Source organism: Chaetodon auriga, chromosome 6 (genome assembly GCF_051107435.1).
Source record: "Chaetodon auriga isolate fChaAug3 chromosome 6, fChaAug3.hap1, whole genome shotgun sequence".
NCBI classification, from domain to species: domain Eukaryota; kingdom Metazoa; phylum Chordata; class Actinopteri; order Chaetodontiformes; family Chaetodontidae; genus Chaetodon; species Chaetodon auriga.
This window is the reverse complement of record NC_135079.1, coordinates 14,587,098-14,605,675: the sequence shown is the minus strand read 5'-3', so window position 1 is coordinate 14,605,675 and position 18,578 is coordinate 14,587,098. Positions and strand designations below refer to the sequence as shown.

Genomic DNA, 18,578 nt, shown 5'->3' with positions numbered 1-18,578 from the left:
GCAGTGTAGGTAAGCAAGCCACTGTAGAGTGTCAAAGACATGTGGACAACCCAGATTAACACATTCATTAAGATTCACATGCACAAGCTCACTCAGTGTCAGCCCACTGGCCCAGCGGGACACACAAGCAAATATTAGGCCAGCACACCCAGCCAGTGCCGGTATTTAGTAAGAAATACTGAGGAATGGGTTTTTGGCAAGTAATGGGTTTGCACTGATAAAAATCAAACTGTGTTTAATTTTACCTGAAACACCCGATGTGTGTTTGTGCGTGCGTGTCTGTCTGTATGTGTGCATGCGTGTGATTGATAGTGTGTGTTGTGAGAGGCAACAGGCATTATGGATGTAATGACACAGCACCCAGACAGCTCAGAGCCACATAACACTCACTATGATGGATGGAGACACAGCACATGCTGCCCCAACTCTATCCATGCTCCGTATCTCTGCTGCTCTTCTTCTTCCTTCCTTGATTGTCTTCTCTTTCTTTACACTAATACAGCAGTTTATATATGCCTTTATGTGTACATCTATATGTGTATGTGTGCATGCGTGTGAGATAGATTGGTATCCTGTATTGAGTGTGACGTGGCCCATTGATGTGCAAAGCAAACACTGTTCATTTGCATGCATGCCTCTGGAGGGCCGAGTTAATGAAGCCTTGGTTGCCAGGAGTGCATGTTTTTTTATTATAGAAAAAGAGAGAGAGAGAGAGATTGAGAGAGAGAGTAGAATTTTAAAGGGAGAGGGAGAGAAAGTAACGCCACAGCCCTTGTTAGATAATGAAAAAATTAAAAACTGCATGTGTGATTTTTCAGTGAAGACTGATGGAAACAGACAAGTAGGCCTAGGCAGGTAACCAGCTTCACACAGGCCCACTCATACCTATTTAGATTTAGCCAAATAGCTAGATAGTCAAACACAGAAGATACACACACATACACACATCCTCTAGGCTAACAAACTGAAGTACAGTAAGCAAGCAAACCAAAAACATCTAACCCAGAAGTAATATGTTGCTTTTTAATGTTTCCATTGGTTTTGAGTACTCCTGACTTAGCCACAATATTTAATAAGCTGCTTCATAAGGGATATCCTCTAGTTGCCCATATTGCCACTGACACTAATGAATTCCCAGGCTGCACTCGGCATGGCTTTGATGCCACAGTGAATCTACACCCTGTGATGACTTCATCTCAGTGGGATATCAGGGATGCAATATAATTCACGAACAAATACAACATAGATAAGCTTTTTTTAACATTAAAGGGTACATTATTTTTCACTGCCTTAATTAAGGATAAGTAGTCCATCCCACATACACTCAGTCATCATGTACCTTTTGTCTTGAAAAGAACACTATAGCTCAACTAAAGAAAACTGATTCTGACAATTTGGGAAATTACTATATGTACCTTTTTGTCAAGAGTTAGATGAGAAGATCAATACCACTATTATGTCTGTACGCTAACGAGAGCCCATTCGCTTAGCTTAGCACAAAGACAGGAAACAGGGGAGAACCTGGTTCTGCCCAAATGTAACAAAATCCTCTCTTTCTGCCTCTCTGAGTGTTGCTGTCTCTCTTGTCAGCTATTTTGTTCTGTGCTTGTGGAAGAGAAAAGCTACTAGCTGGCTAGCATGCTATCTTGAAGATGAGAAATATCATATACTTCAAAATGATTTATATACCTATGTCTTGCCCTGGGGTGTCATATATATTGTATACATACATCTTCAGCGCCTGTATTCAAAAGCAGCACAGCTGAACTCAACCTTTCCAGTCTTTTCTGTGTGGGTATCTCTCCCTCTATCTCACACCTTGTCCTTCACTGGACCAACAGATGTGGCTTTTGTGATCTTTCTGTCATCTAAACGTCTCAGTTTCCTCTTCTACACTGGTCTCACCCATGTGACGTGCCGCTGCCTATAGAAGGTGATTTCATAAACTTTCCTCCCACTTTACCCAGAAAATCCAATTTTCTCCAGCTGAGCAAAGGCTATTCCTGGAATATTTATAGGGTGGAGATCAAATTGGAGAGCTGAAATCTCAATAACGTATGCCTTCTCCAGGCATGGAAAATACATACTCCTGCATGTGTGCTCATATCTGACAGAGTATATGAGTGTGTGCACATTCAAAGGCACACAAATGCTCCTTGTTGTTCATCCGGGGACTCCTCTTTGAATACATTAATAATACATTCCTAACCCTTAGCAGAACTAATTCTAACCTAAACCCTCAAACCTTGTCTCAACCTCAAAATAAACTTGTCGGAACTGGCTTTGCAGACCCCATAACTGAGACTGTGACCCAATACCTTAGAGAGCTACTAGTTTTGGGTCCTCACACACACCTATAGATTCTTTCATCTTGCTCTAATCAGATTTCAGCCCTGGATAGGTCCCAGCAGCTCAGCGTATCTATGCATACTCATCACAGGCTACCAATAAACAGCATCTTTGAGAGAAAAGGAGTGTGAGGAGTCATGGCACACTGCCCAGATTATAGCCAGAGAGGTGTCTCAGGGAAAAAATGACAAAGTCACAATGAGTTCAAAAGCATGCTAATAAACCAGGCTTGCACTTTTGCAAATAACAGACTCTGACAACAGTGTGTGCCCATTGCAATCCCTCATTTCTGCCCCTGTGTTTGGGGTTAGCGGAAAGGTGAAGTGCGTAACCTTGGGGCCAGACGGTTCCCCAGCAGGCTGAGGGCCATGCAGAGGAAGTCACTCCACTCTGCTGTCCCTCCAAGTCACTGCTGACGCACCACATCCCACTGCACGCTAATTAGTGAATATCTAAACACGTACACACAGACACAGATACCCAGTCTCACACAGCCACCGATAAAAATACACAAACACAAGCCAGGCAGCAACAGTGGAGCCTGCTGGTTACAGAAACTATCCTGTAATTGGACTCATGTTCAACCCCATCATGAACCATGTGTCCTGCTGAAGTGTCTTTGAGCAAGGCACTGAACACTATATTGCTCACTCATTGATCAGAGCATCACCCAAGAGCTTAAAATGTAAAAATAGAAGAAAAGAAAGCGGTTAGAATACATAATTCAGACCACAGTTAAGATATTCAACAGACCATCCTTAAGTCATTGACATTCAACTTGAGCTGTGCTAATGTCAAAGTGACTCAAGAGAATCAAATTATTCTGAACCACTCAAGGTAAATGTCACCGGTTGATGAGGAAATGATCAGAAATGTAGTTTTAGGACAAACAGGGCAAATACATTCTGCAACAGATATGTTTCATCATAGTCTTAAATCAATGCCAGACAGCTCAAATGCAACTGACGACATAAAGCAAACACAGGGCCATCAAACAGATACTGGCCCAGATTGTATTTTACAATGAAAAATCCTTACTTGGTTGTAAAAATGCTGGTTGGATGGAGCAAGCACGCTGATTTATTTCAGCTTTGATATTACAGTTTCATAATCACAAGCAGGGATGCAGTTTAGGGAAACCATTTAGCCACCTTTTCTGATTTCACAGAAAATCGCATTAACAGGGAGTATAACTAAGTATAGGTATAAACACAATGAAGAGATACATTTCCAAATAAAACCTGCTGCGGATGTAGAAAACCTACAGTATGTAAAAAAAATACAGTCAAGTATAGCACACATTAAGTGTGATCACAGGCTAGACTTCACATCCATCACACTTTTTATTTATGATTATGCTTCAGAGCTATTAACTCAAAGCCTCAGGACACATGAAAAGGTTGAATCGAAAGACTCATTATCAAAACCTCTCTTCAGATTAAAAAAAAAAAAGAATAAATGGCTCGTGTTTGAGCTTTGCTCAGACAAAGGCTAAAAGCACATATCAATTCATTCCAGTTAGGACCCTCAGTTCATTTACATGGAAAGGACACACGGCTAACCAGGAGGCAGTACAGTACAGGAGAAGATCCTATTATGCTGTATCACTTTTTTAAACCATCATTTAGCCATGGGCCAATTTGCTAGAGGCACAATCTGTAAACGACATTTCATAATGGGCTGGTGTGTCAGCTGTATCCATGGATACCACTCAGGTTTGTGTGTGCGTGTGTACTCACAGCCATCATAGATGTCGGTGGGAATGTGGACAGCCGTGTGGTTGTGATCAGTCAAACGTTTAAATGACAGGTCCTCTTTAAAGTCCGGTCGAATCCTGTATTTCCTTCCCTCTGTCTCATTTGCATCCAGCTGAGGGAGGAAAAATAAAAAAAAAAACAAGACGCAGACAGTAAATGCTGACCGTAGGTTTAAGGAGTCATACAAAGCCTCTTTATTCAATTTGCTGAAGCATCACTGCATGCATGAAACAATTTGTGGGTTTATTTAAAAGCACAGGACCTCAAAGACTATACATCCTCATCAACTCCTGTCTGATGTGATAATGTCATCGCTGCACTTTTCACTTCCTCCCAGCTCATTTAAGAAAATATGGCGTCACTGACTATATGCTTCATGATATCTTGCTTTTTCTCTTTTTTATCGTTTTCACTTGGGAGGAGTAGCAGGATACAGCCAGATTGTCTGTGCCCCTTGTGGAGATTTATAACTCCTACTGTGCATTCACCAATTTACATCAATGAGAGCAGTGCAGACAGGGAAATATATGAAGAAAAGCATGATGAGATATGGAGGAAAGAATGCAGGGTGGGGAGGGAGCGAGGTAGTGAAGTGGAGAGAGAGACAAAAAGCAAGAGGGGGGAGGGAGAGGGAGTGCGAGCAGTTACTTCCTAATAAAGCAACAGTGTAGCCAGCTCATACATCTCATCTGTCAATTAGAGGAGAAACATGGCAGAAACCTCTTCACCTGAGAAAGGGTGGGAGGAGGGATGACGGAGAGGAAGCTACTCTGGAAGAAAAGCCTGGAGAGGAGGCAAAATAGGGAGGGAATGCAGCAAAAGGCTGAGGCAATGATAGAAAGCCAGGGTGGAAAAAAAAAAAAAAGGCATGAATGTGGTGAATAAGAAAAGGAAAATGGAGGAGAGGAGGGAAGACGAGGAGGTGAAAGGGAGGACAGGAGAGAGAGGGTGCAGTGTAGCAAAAGCATATTACTTCCCATGTTTGTGTGTGACCCGTGTGTTTGCAGGGGCTAAAATGGAAGCAGAGCAAATACACAGAAGGGGGGAAAAAAAAGCACACTCACATTGTCCTTTGCGTTGTAGTAGGCGATTTCATCATCCTGTAAACAAGTCACATAGAAGCGCAAATATCATTTTGAGGCTGCTTTAGGGTGTTGCACGAAGAAGTGTAACATTTATATAATCATGAAATGCTTGCTCCATTTCTAAATAGTTCTTTATTTTGTTGGCAGACAACTCCATCAGTAAATTCTCCAGTTTTATGTTAATGAAGACACTGGCCCTTGCTACCGATTGTATGAATACTGTATGAGTTAAGCTGAGTGTGCAGAGTGTTCCTCTTTTTACATCTGTGTCTGTGTGCCTGCAGCCATTTGCAATGCTCCAGGGAAGCATTTTCCTGCCATTGAGAAAGCAATATAGCAATTCACTGCTGATGTCTGTGACACGCATTTTTCATGACCACCTTTACTCTGCCTTATAATTGTCTGCCACTGTTGTTCTTAGAAAGCAGAGAATCTGTCATCTGAAATGAGGGGCATAAAGTGTCATAATACAGTGTATAATGTGCAATAAACCTATTTACTAATGGAGCTGTAATCACTGCTAACGACACACAGACGCAAACAGATTAAACCTATTCAAACAATGAAATTAATTTATGGCCAGTAAATCCAGACTATGTGCATGACCATTAATGTTTGTGTGTGCGCATCTCCCTGTGTTTTACCCACATACAGATACACATAATGCAATGTAACATAATAGATGTGTTTATGCACTTATTCCCGTCAGTGTGTGTGTGTGTCTGTGTTTTTGTTTCCCTCTGTTACCTCAAACTCGTCTTTCCACTGATACTCCATCTGGAAGTTCTCAGCAGCTGTGGCCAGTTTCTGGGGAGTGAAATATGACAGGGATTTAGATTGGAAACTGCACAAGGTATGCCTCATTCACAGCGTCAGTCTAATTATAGAAAACCTGAGCAAAAGAGAGCATGTTAAAAAGCACTATGGAGACCATCCCAGAGGCAGAGAAATGATTACGATCTCCCTCACAGGGCTATCGCCGTTTTACAGCACCGTCCGCTAAAGGCCACACTACCGAGGGCCATACTGTCAGAATGAAAATGTTGTATTGTAGGAGGTGTGCGTGTGTGTGTGTGTGTGTGTGTGTGTGTGTGTGTGTGTGTGTGTGTGTTGGGCACAAAAGAGAGAGAAATGAAGAGAAATGGGGGAATGGGGGAGTAAGAAATGGCAAAACATTGAATAAAGTCAAGTGCAAATAGATTACCACCTGAGTGGCTGTCAATCAAATTGGATACAACTCAATAACAGGGGGATATAAATGTAATTAACTTCACCTTTGCTCTGCACATCTCTCTGACATGCACACACACTCACACCGAGAAGCGATAGAGAAGAAGAGAACAGTGGTAAGAGCAGTACATTTATCGCAGGAGAACATTTCTTACATGATACAAGCAATGAAAACGGTGAGCACAAACTAAACAGCCTATATATATCAAACTGGGAACTAATGGCTGGCTTAACCGCTCTGTAGACATCCAGTGAAGTATTTATTTATTACCGAAACATCACGAGTGCAGTATTGTACTTGAAATTGTGCGATATTTTGACATTGCTTTCCAATTGCACATACATTGAAGCCTCGACAGGCTTTCCTTATGATCTTTCACAGTTTGATTCCATCTTTCCTTTGTGGGAAAAATGAGGTCAAAACTGAGAGCAACACTAACAAGAACGCTATGACACATAGACAAAGGGGGAGGCAGAGAGAGAGATCTGATTTCTACATTTTACAGTTGATGTGTGAACTAACTAAACAGTTTCATACATTTTTAAAGATTTTGCTCAAATTCCACTACTAATGCTTTGTGAACAGATATGAGGTAAGGAGTTAGAATAAAAGAACAGCGAGATCCAAAGGCAAGCAGCGGGCAGAGAAACAAAACAGACACTGACACTCTTCCACAAGACTGTGTGTATGTTCACCCAGGTAAATCCACAAAGATCAAACCTTAGCCTGGCCCTGGCCTGCCCTTCTCCGACTGTACTGACTAATGACAACCCCGTGGAGAAAAGGATTGCCCTTGAATAAACCCAGCTGTCTGACTTCCTTCACAACAGCATGGTTACCATAGCCTCAGAGAAGCTCCTCTCAGGGATGTATTTTAAATTAACTGAGGCAATTAGAATTGATGAAGTTTTATGGCTATTTATAGCCGAATCTCCATCTGATATCCATCTGCTGGACTTTGCAAGGAAGAAAGTCTAACATCAGGCATGTCGGATCTGTGCGTGAGCAATAACTGGATGAGATGTTTATAGTATATGTTATTCTGTGCTTTTACTGAGTGCGGGAATGAATGTGTACGTGCGTGCCTATGACCATGTGTCTGCTGTCGGCAATAGTTCCATTCTTGATCAACAGTCCCATCCCTTTGGCCTCCAGTCCTGGGCTCTGTTCCAGACCTGTCTCCACCTCCTCTGCACTGGCTGTCAGCAGCTAAATATACACCCCATCTGAACCATAAACAACCACACAGACACACATGCCAACACGAAATAGTGGATCATGAAATTATTACGCACCATGTTCATCATGCACAAAAATAACAAGTTCCATCACTGCATCAAGTTCTGAATCATGTGTTTTCAATTTAGACATTGTGTCTATCAAACGCTCGACGCTGACGCTTGCTTTCACCAGACATTGACGGTGGTGAAACTATTTCAAGTGATTCCATCTGGAGATTAACATCTCAATCAAGAGCTCTAATTAAAGAATAACAATTATATGAGTAAGCTGTAATTTGGAATCTTGTGCTGGTCATACGTGTCTCTGTGCTGCTGGTACCCCTGAACAAACAAGATCGAACCCTGCAAAAACAAGTATCAGCACAAGAATGCTTTACCAATGTTTAACTGTGTTTTCAGAGGTTTTAACAAAAAAAAAAATATGAGGGAATTCCAGGTGGAACTGAATGGTTGTATAAAATCTCATTATTTTCTGATTAATAATTAAAATCAGTGACACCTCAGCTGCAAACAAAATCCTGGTTCTTCATAATTTCATTCCATAAGTGTTTCATGAAAAAAGAAAAGATTTAAAGCTGTAATAATGTCCCACCAGAGGGAAAACGGGAGCAGCGGTTCATATCCATGCTGGAAAAGCCAAGTGCAAGAGGTCTTGTCATTAGGTTAATGTCAGCTAATGTCACTGTAACATCAACATCATGTTAATGTCACACCACCGAGCTAACTGAGCTTCACTCATGCATAAATCCAGACCTTCTCTCAAAATATGTTCTATTTGCTAAACACATATGCATAGTCTTTGTAGAACAGCAGTACATGGACATATGGATATTGATCACAGATCTCCCTTTGGGTCCCTTGCAGCGCGATGTATGTGATATGATACATGAGTATAAGCAACAGCTGCTCAATACTTGATACATCATGCATCATACTCTAGCAATTTCTGTGACATTAATGGAAAATATAGGACTACAGCATTTTGTGTCAATATACTCTTGTCCCTCACACACTTCCTGTATGTGAACATGCACATGCAAATCCGCACATACACGCACCCACACCTCGTAAGAGAGCAGACCGACAGGGTTGTTAAAAATTCATGACAGGGCTTTGACGAGGCTCCTCTCCCCTCTGGGAGATAGGGAGGAGGGTGAGGAGGGGTTTGTGTAAGGAAAGATACCTAATTATCCTTCTCTTTTCTGCCTCTTTTTTCTCTGTATCCCTCTCATACTCTTTGTCAAACACGTACACACAGAGAGGTTATCAGGCTACCCAAAGAAAGCAGTGCCACAATCAAATGCTACAGAGCCTTGGCTTGATGAGCCCCGCTCTATGAGTGACAGCTAACCTCTCTAAACTGGCATAACAGTTCATTACAGAGCTACTGCAAGTTGCTGTTGCTGACAATTGATTAGAAGCCAGCGTTGCTCCGTTGAAACACAAATTTAACACTACAAGGGTTTAGTTAATGGGAGTGCATAACACACTCCCCATAGATCTAACTGCTCATTAGTCCTTCTCTCACTTATTGTGGTCTGGATGCCCCACCTCCACACCATAATGAGTTCACTCTGTCACTGGTTGACCACTGGAGACTTCACTGGAGAGCCACTGGTCCCCTGCAGCCTTAATGGGGAAAGAAGTATACATGGATACAAGGAGACCCAGAGTTGGGTCTATGGACTTAGGGAAGCGAGATAGTTTATGGAATGAGGTGCTTCAGTGGAAAAAAAGAGCAAATAGGAGAAGGAATCGTAAGAATCATGAAATCTAATACCAGGGGAAAAAACAACCAAACATCCAATACTATGTGCAGGCAGCATTGCTGATACATGTTGGTTGGCTATATCATAACCCCAGTTGAACATAAAAATGGCCGAATGATGACCGCAGCAACTGTTGTGCCTATCAATATTCCAACAGCCAAACAGGGCACATAAAATGATATTTCTCATTTCATACACCTTCCACTCTTCATGCACACTGATGTATGAGATAATTACACTGCAGCCATAGAGAGCAGAGAAATGTTTGGAGCTGGCCTGAGTGTTGGATGGCAGTGGAGTCCTATCTGCTCACCCCACAGAGGGAAATTTCTGCCCTTTTCTCACCAGTATTAGTTGTCATTCTGCCAGGGCAGCCCAGCAGCCCACCATGCATTTAGTGAGAAAGCAGAGCACAGCTTAAAGGATAGACAGGGTAGATGAGACAGGCTCTGCTCAACCTCACAGAGTCTCCCAGACTCCCTGTGTGTGTGTGTGTGTGTGTGTGTGTGTGTGTGTGTGTGTGTGTGTGTGTGTGTGTGTGTGCATGTAATTGTGTGCATGTGTTTCTAAAGGCTCCACATGGCTGAAATCAATGGGCCATTTGGAGCACACTGCCTTCTCCCCCAGACAAAAAAGCAATACTCACAAGAGTAGTAACAGTCTAAAAGATCATTAACACTCATATCCAGTCTTATCTTTCCTTTCCTCGTTTCTGACAACGTGTCCACATTCATGAAAGCTGGTTACATATTCGCCGTAATGAGTCTGAACTCAAAGGGATGGCAAAAAAATAAAAATGGGGGAGATGTGAAGGGGTAGTATGAAAAGCAGAAGAGAGGAGTATGAAAAGGGAAGAGGGGGAGACGTAAATTATGAGCAGATGGATTAACGGAAATGACAGCACAAAGAGAGAAAACAATACTCTCGCTCAGCATGATCACAGTGTTCATAGTTCTCAGTAAAACTTGGCTTATGAGAATGAGCAGTGGGATGATAAAGATACAGATACAAGAGTGGGTGGAGGTTTTTCCCTAAAGAATGATGGAGGCCTTCACCAAAACGCATTAGTTTAGTTCCTGTGAAAAGGAAAAAAAAAATGCATCCTCCTGTGTGCCTGTCTAATACATACTTTGTGTTAGTAAGGTGTAATAATAGAAGAACGGGAAACAAAAAAAAAAGATGAGCTGGTAACAGACTTAGGAGAAAGAATAAATGGAGAACAGTGGAGGTGGGCAGACAGAGTCAAACAGAACAGAGGAGACAGAGAGAGAGAACTAATGCAGAAGAGCACAGAGGAGTAAAGAGGAGCGTTGGAGTGAATGAGAACAGATATGCAGTAGAAGAATGGAGGGGGTATGATGAGAGTGAGAAGAGGTCAGGAGATGTAAGATTTATTGCAAATTCCAGTTTGACAGAGAACAGTAGCAAAAAGGTCAGGAGCTGGACGCAGGAGAGATACAGTGGACTGGCGAAGCAGGGAGACCAAAAGTGAGGGATGCAGGGATGGAAGGAGAGGGAGGCGAGATGAGTAAAGGGAGAAAGAGAGCATTAGACAAGAGAGAAAGAGCAGAGGTAACTGCAGCTGTGAGAGCCCAGGGGAGAGCCGTGCTGCTCTCCACATGGCTTTTCTCAGAGGCCAGACCCTCCGACAGGAACAGTAAATCTGCAGCTGCTCCCCGTCTCATTTGCTCTCTTTTGCTCTTTTGCTCTCATGCGTGGATCTCAAAGATGTGTGTATCTCTATTGTCAACTTCAGACAATTTAGATTGTTTCTTTCTTTCTTTACAACACTGAGAGTCACCATGTTCTAATTCAAAAGGTAAATGATAAAGGGACTTTCAAAAAAGCCATTCTTTATATAGGGCTTACGATGGACCTAATGGATTTAATGGTTAATTAATCATTTACTGATTTTGACAGGAACAATCTGAGTCATCAGGTTGTGAAAAATCCTCTTGGCTAGTGTTTATTATGCATGCTATTTAGTAATATTGCCATTATAGTTACAGAGCAACATTATCATTCATTTGGAGTCGAGTTTGTGGTCACTATCACTATTTTAGCTTGGGTTTTGGTCTCCACCAACTCCTGAGGGAATATCTGGTTTTGAGATTCTCAATGCTGCACTACGTTCATCAGCAAGTTGTTAACTTTGTCTGTCATTTGGTGCTGAGCAGGTAGCTGACTGACTGAGGGCAGCTGCAGATTCAGGTGATAATTTTCTGGAGGTTTATCACTGCAGGCATCACATTTCATACTGTTATACAATGTCATTAGATACATAGTTATTCTAAAAATGTCGATTATAGGCACTTTAATAAAGGGGTTTAATCATCATGTCTACAGTTGTAAATGTTAAAGAAATTGTTACTTAATTATTTTTTTTAGACATTTTTATCCTTTTATCATGACTGGAGTCCTTTTCTTGAAATAAATGGTCAAATGATCTCAACGTTTGCACTCCCAGTGTTGTTACAATTAACGTCCTTTAACTAATCTACGGAGGACTAGTGAATTATTTATTGGCCATTATCAAGGCATTCGTTAGAACTAACTCCTTCATATTGGGTGCCCTTTCAGACAAAAGCAAAACAGATAAAATGGTGGAAAAATTCCAAAGCACTTGGTACTTTCTGTAAGACAAACTGTAAAAACAAACACAAACAGAAAAACATGACAGAAGTGTAGTAGCAACAGTGTCTGAAGCTACTAATCATCTTGTCGCATCTCAATTACAGTAATTATAAAAAGCATTGAAATATTTATTCTCAAAAATATTATGTGTCATTTTTAATTACTGTTTATTATTATTAGATATGAAAAGCTGCTTCTCTTCACAGTGACAGCGACTGTCTCCAAATCAAGTATTCACATGTAACCTTGAGCATGTTTTGATCCACCAACAGTGTGGATTTCTTCTTGATGAATGCATTTGACACTTGTCCCTGGCCTTCTGTGAGTCTACTTAGAATTCCCTTTCTGCACTGCTCTTCCCCACTCTCTCTATTTCTATCTATCACACATATATATATCAACATGGATGTAAGCACACAGACAGACATATGCGAACACTTCTTGTCTGCTTAATATGATCAGTGCAGAGCAGAGATGGGAGGTTGAGTAACATCTGCTCCGGAGACTGGGATATCTCTGATCATATCATAGCCTCTGTTCATTACTATGTTACATTGGCACGTGCGTACACACACACACACACACACACACACACACACACACACACACACACATCATAATGTCACATCTTGCGCTCATTATTTTAACATTGTGACAGCTGGAAACAGATTAATAAAAATATGGTCCAACACCTGGGGTACAAAGACTCTATTTAACACACGCACAAATAACACACCAAACACTTAACACAAATGTCTAAATAAAGAGAGGTGGATAACTGTTTAGCATTACTTAAGGAATTCTGAAGATGACAACATTATAAAGGAGACAATCACATGATAGAGTTGTAAACATGGTTAGAATTTGGAAAGAAAAGATTTCTGTCTCCTGTTTACAGTATAAGGAGATGGTCTGAGAGGCAATGCTGAATCGTTTAGTGTCTGACAATTATTCCAGATATGCTTAAACTAAATAGATGGAAGAATGGAGATAACAGATTGCGTTTTTTTACATGGAACCACAATACACGTTTCTGTAAAGGTCTGCATAATAGCCAGGCGCATGTTTTCACCTATGTTCCTCTTTAATGTAGACTTCAAGGTGAAATCAAAAGTGGAGAGCCAACTGCTTGTACAATCCACAGTGGTACAAAGAATATACAAAAACAAGAAACAGGACAAAAACAAAAGCAAGAAATAGGACCTAAATTCAAAGAATCAGATAGATAGGAACAGCTCAGGGATTTATTGATAAAATTAAGGTACATAGCCTTACTGGCATGGTTAGAAATCTGAACAGAAGGAACTGAGAGTCCACAGGTAACAGGAATGTGGCAGGGAACGAGGTGTAGACAAGCAGACACGTCCAGATTCAGAATCAGGTTCCAGGAGTCAGGAAACAGAAAATAGGATACAGGTTGCAGGTGGCCAATGGGAGATCAGGGAGATCTGGCTGGTGGTCAGCCGTGGCGCTGAGCAGTGGAGGCCCGGTGGTAGTAGCTGAGAGGCTAGCTAGGCTAAGGAACTAGGCAGCAAAGTAAAACCACAGAGGGTTGACAGGGACCACATATTCTTCTGGGGGCTCCACAAGGGTACCACCTGAAAATGACTTGGCAAGACTCAATGAAAGATTGCCACTGGACATCAGGATGGCTCCTGAAATGGTTAGTTGAAGACTTATAGGGTTAAGGAAATACAGGATCTGGGCAGGCAGGCTGGGAGCTAATGATACAGAGGCTAGCAGGTCAGGAATCAGGTTTGTTGCGAGCTGACTCATTCACGAAAAATGATGACGGAAATCTGTGTAATGTAATCTGGGATTTCAATGTACATATTTCAGAGAATTATTGTTTTTGCAAGACATTTTAAGCAGTTTTATAATGAGAATAATATTAGCTTTTCCAGTAAGATGGTCCCTGTAAACAGTTTAACATACTGTGTATTACTGAAGCCTTCAATACAATATACAGTAATAACTTTATGAATGTATGTAGCTGTACATACCAGGCAGAAATTCCTTGAGATTTTACCTTGTATGGAGATGCAAATTGCAAAAACACCATACAAGGCAATTATGTTGTGTCTATGACATTTTTGTGGAATCCTATGGTGGCAACTAAAGCATTTTATAAAAGTAAAAGTGCATAATGGTGGAATTACACCCTGCAGCCTTGATGTTATGGGTTGAGACTGGGTGAGGCATGGGGCCTTAAAATTGTACCGGTGCAAATTAAGATATGCCCCCTACTTCATAAGTCAAAGGACAATGAGGGCAGATATACTTGTCAGGATTTCAAAGTAATAGTTACATTAATTTTGGAGAGAGATCAGAAGTATGACTGACATCTAACACGCATGCATACCCTATTACGCAAAGCTTCAGAGCTTTAAGGAGTGCAGTGTATTTAGCCATATTCTGGTGACTAGGAGTGTTTGGAACATACTGATTTCATCAAGAGCAAAGAAGTGGATTCTGCTGAAGGTCTGGTTTGAGAATTTCAGTGGACTTTTTGTTATATTTATCCTGCAGTGAATATGGATCATCACTGAAGGCAACTTTTACTGTCAGAATTCAAGGTAATCACTTTTCAAGCTGATAACAGAAGCGATTGTCAAGGTTTCTACTGCTGAAGTCTGACATTATTAAATAATAGTAATCACTTCGTGTCCATTTTTTATTACACAGATTATTGCATCCAGTAAACCGTTCCTAGTTCATAAGCCCATCTTTCCATTTGACTAATAAACTTAAGCTGCCCGCCAGTAATCATGATGCCAGCATTGGAAATGGAAGATGTGTCATTTTGAAAAGCACACTCTTTAACCTACACACACATAGTCCAGACACACACTCACATGCACAGTACAGGGCCACCTGTGTCCTGTTGAGTTTTAGTGGTGCTGGTTGAGGTATTACTTTAAGTAATGTTGTAGACTGGCTCATTAGTCACTGGATAGTCCTTCACCCCAGGAGAAGAGAAGGGAATTGCACACGCACACACACACACACACACACACACACACACACACACACACACACACACACAGTACACACAAATACACACACAGAAACACACACACAGTTCATGCAGATTTTTCAAACAAAGGCAAACAACTGCAGCAGAAACAACTGCCGGTTGTTAGAGAGAGAGAACGAGAGAGAGGAGGATTATGAACAATACCTTGATGTGTGAGCATGCATAGATGTCTCTCCAGTGTTTTATCTGTTTGACTTTTGCCTTAACAGTTCTGCAGCATCAATAAATAAGTTTTTAATTACAGTGTACACAGACAGCAAGACAAAGGGAGAACGGATGGAGGAGGGAGTGATGGGTTGAAGTAATTGGATCTAGCCTTGGGCACTTCACACACTTTCACTATGTGGTCAACTACTTGACAAAAGTTTTCAGAGTCATCTCTCTCTCTCTCTCTCTCTCTCTCTCTCTCTCTCTCTCTCTCTCTCTCTCTCTCTCTCTCTCTCTCTTTCTGAAACACTGCTGTCTGTAGCAATTGCCACATTACTTGTTCCTTTAATAACAACAAACTCAGGTCAATGGACTTCATTACAGGAAGGTGAAGTAGATAGGCATACACTATGTGTGGCCTATAATAAAAACCAATGACTATGTAAATTAAGCTCACAGGTGGAGCAATAGAGCTATTGAACGCTTATACCATTTTTGCACCACCCTACCTATCATTAATGTCTCATAAGCATAAAGTTATATTAACTCAGCACAGGCCACAGTTAAGTTATTATAATGATCACTTGGTAAAGAAGCGCACCAGCCATCCAACCATCTGTTTGTTTGTGTGTAGCATTCACAAAAGAACACATTTTCAGTATGGCTATAGCTGAGATGCACACATGCATGAATATTTAGAATAAATAATTGACAGGAGTAGATTTTCTATAGTTAAATCAGAATATAATATTACAATACAACTCATACTCGCTGATTACCACTTACTGTGTGGGCCTAAATTCAGTATTGATGGGTTGTGTTTAAGATACCGTAGATGACCACGCACAGCTGTCAGCACTTTTCTCTGCACACAGCATTATTTTCATCTCCTTACCTGCACAGGTTGGTAGTGCACTGGCTATTTACTGTGCACACACTGAGATTCAACAAAATAGAATACACTGGATTGAAAGGGTGAAGGCAGCATAAAAAACTGTGTAAATTTTGCATAAATGTGCCTGTGGATGTGCAGATGACATTCAGCAGCACTCTCACTACTGGACACTGTGTCCCTTTTTTCCATATAGGCTAATATTTAGTTGGACTGTTTAAATTGCAGGCATGTGCTATTTCTTCTGAGCCTTCATTTTCTCGGGTCAGTTATGTTAAGCAGCTCCTCTAAACGTTTAGTTGAGCTGAAGGCATGTCAGGATAGCAGATATATACCAGATGTTTGCTCATCCTTCAAACTGACCCTCTTTTTCATACTACACAATGCATACACAAGCACATAAATGGCTAAAATTATTTTTGGCAAAGATTATTCAAAAGGGTAAAATTACATTTCCATTCTGTTTCTCTCTGGCCAGGAGGAGAGGGGCTGCACCCCCTTCAGCACCCCCCTTCCTGCACTAATGTGTGTAAGTGTGTGTGTTTCCTGTTGAGATCAAACCCCAGTATACATTGCAAAACCTTTGATAAAGCGATCTCTCCTAACAGTGTGCAGCCAAGTACTCATTAATAATGCATGTTACACTCTGCCACACACTTATTTATGGAAGCATGAGTAGACCCACATAGACGCACACTTATTCCACACACCTGTGGCTAGGTAAACTGTGGCCTTTCAAAGGTCATCCATCATGCAGAGTTAGAGATCAGAGACAGAAATTCACAGAGGACGAAAGAGAGAGAAAGACGTCGAGGCAAAGGGAGGATGAAAGTTTGAAAGCAGTTGACAACTAAGTGAAAGTGGCTCAAGCGCCTTGGGCTATCTCCAATTATGTTGACATTGAGAGTCACTCCCAACCTTATATCAAAGGCACTGAACAAGAAAGGATCTCCCAGCTGCAATGAAGATTCTCTTCCGGTACTCTGTCTGATACACTTTACTGCCAAATCCCGTCATTTAACTTAGAAGATTGGTAAGAGAAAAATCAGCTCAAAGCACAACTACAAAATCTGCTGGGACACTGTATGCATGAGTTCTGATCTGAGTTTGCTGATGTTTGTTGTCACTGATATTTGAAAGTCCTAGAGAGAATCTCAAAAGAGGAAATCTCTTACAATACTAGCTCAAAGCATCTTTTTTTTTCCTGTGCCATCATGTTCACCCATCTTTTGTTCATCTGCGCATGTCTCCGCGCATCAATCAGGTTCATGCAATTGCCCTTCTTTCACATCATCCATTCATCCATTTACCTCCCCATCCATACATCTCAGGACAGAGAATTCAATATCAGTGTGCCTTGAGGTTACTTGTAGGAGAGGATGAGACGCAAAGAAGCAATAAAGAGTGAGAAGTGATCGATGTCCGTAGGCTGGATGGACTGTCAGCATCAGGCTAGCTGACCCCTAGCCTGCCTCCTACCACCTACCCTTAACACACACAAAAACACATTTACACGAACACACCCGACCCCTGCAAAACACACACTGAAGCCAATTTTCTCCTCACTGCTTACGCATCTCATGGCACCAGTGCTCGGAAAAATGATAAGAAGACCAGGGTGTTTACTTAACATACACAAGACAGACACTTGGCAGGAGATGTGTTTATGAACATTCATAAATACTCCCTCTCCATTACTAATTAGACAACAATGGTGATGCCTTATAAAGACAGAGTGAAGGGTGCTGTGAACTCCCTCTGAATGTATAAAAACAGTTCAAACTCCTGATATAGATGAGCATCTCTGACCCACTTCTGAGTAAAAAAAATGAACAGGGGAGACAGAAAGAACATCCCCAGGGTCAAAGCTCTCATTATCACATTGAATCCTGCAGAATGAAGATCTCAGTCCTTGATTTCTACTCTTTTGTGTGCATACTTCACCCACTGTTGTTATTGCATTTTACAAACTATCATCCATAAAGTCACGCAATTTCATGACGTGTTATAAGCATTTCACCTCACCACAGAAATATTAGTGGCTGTTATAAAGTGACCACATCTTTCAGATAACAGCTTGTGACGATGTCAAGGCCTCCAGAATTATGGAGGTTGATTTCAACTAATTCTGAATATTTGTTTCCCTCACAGGAAGCCTTTCGGTATGGAGGAGGACCAGGGAGAGTGTTAGCCAGAAAATGATTAAAATGTTTTGAATGTGACTTCCTTAATTTGAAGGATCATCTCGACCAAACTCACAGCAATCACTTGGAAAATTAGTGTGAAACCTCAGCCAGACAAATAATTAAAATAAGCAGCCAGATGGTGGTGTAACTGTAATGAGATGCTTTATGTTTTGGGCAATAACATGTGAATTCTTTGTTTACATAATTATAATTACAGAAGTGTTATTTTCAGTTTACAACTAGAATTTAT

The 18,578-nt window shown here is 41.2% G+C and overlaps 1 protein-coding gene across 1 annotated transcript in view; it reads right to left on the bottom strand.

Annotated features, from left to right (window-relative positions):
- The window catches only part of LOC143321779 (voltage-dependent calcium channel subunit alpha-2/delta-1), a 56,743-nt gene that overhangs the window by 30,486 nt on the left and 7,679 nt on the right, over positions 1–18,578 (bottom strand). Inside the window, exons 4-6 of the mRNA XM_076732417.1 lie at positions 5,939–5,998; positions 5,171–5,206; positions 4,089–4,218 (exon numbers count right to left, since the gene is read on the bottom strand). Of these exons, the coding sequence (XP_076588532.1) occupies positions 4,089–4,218; positions 5,171–5,206; positions 5,939–5,998 (226 nt within the window). The remainder of the gene's footprint in view (positions 1–4,088; positions 4,219–5,170; positions 5,207–5,938; positions 5,999–18,578) is intronic.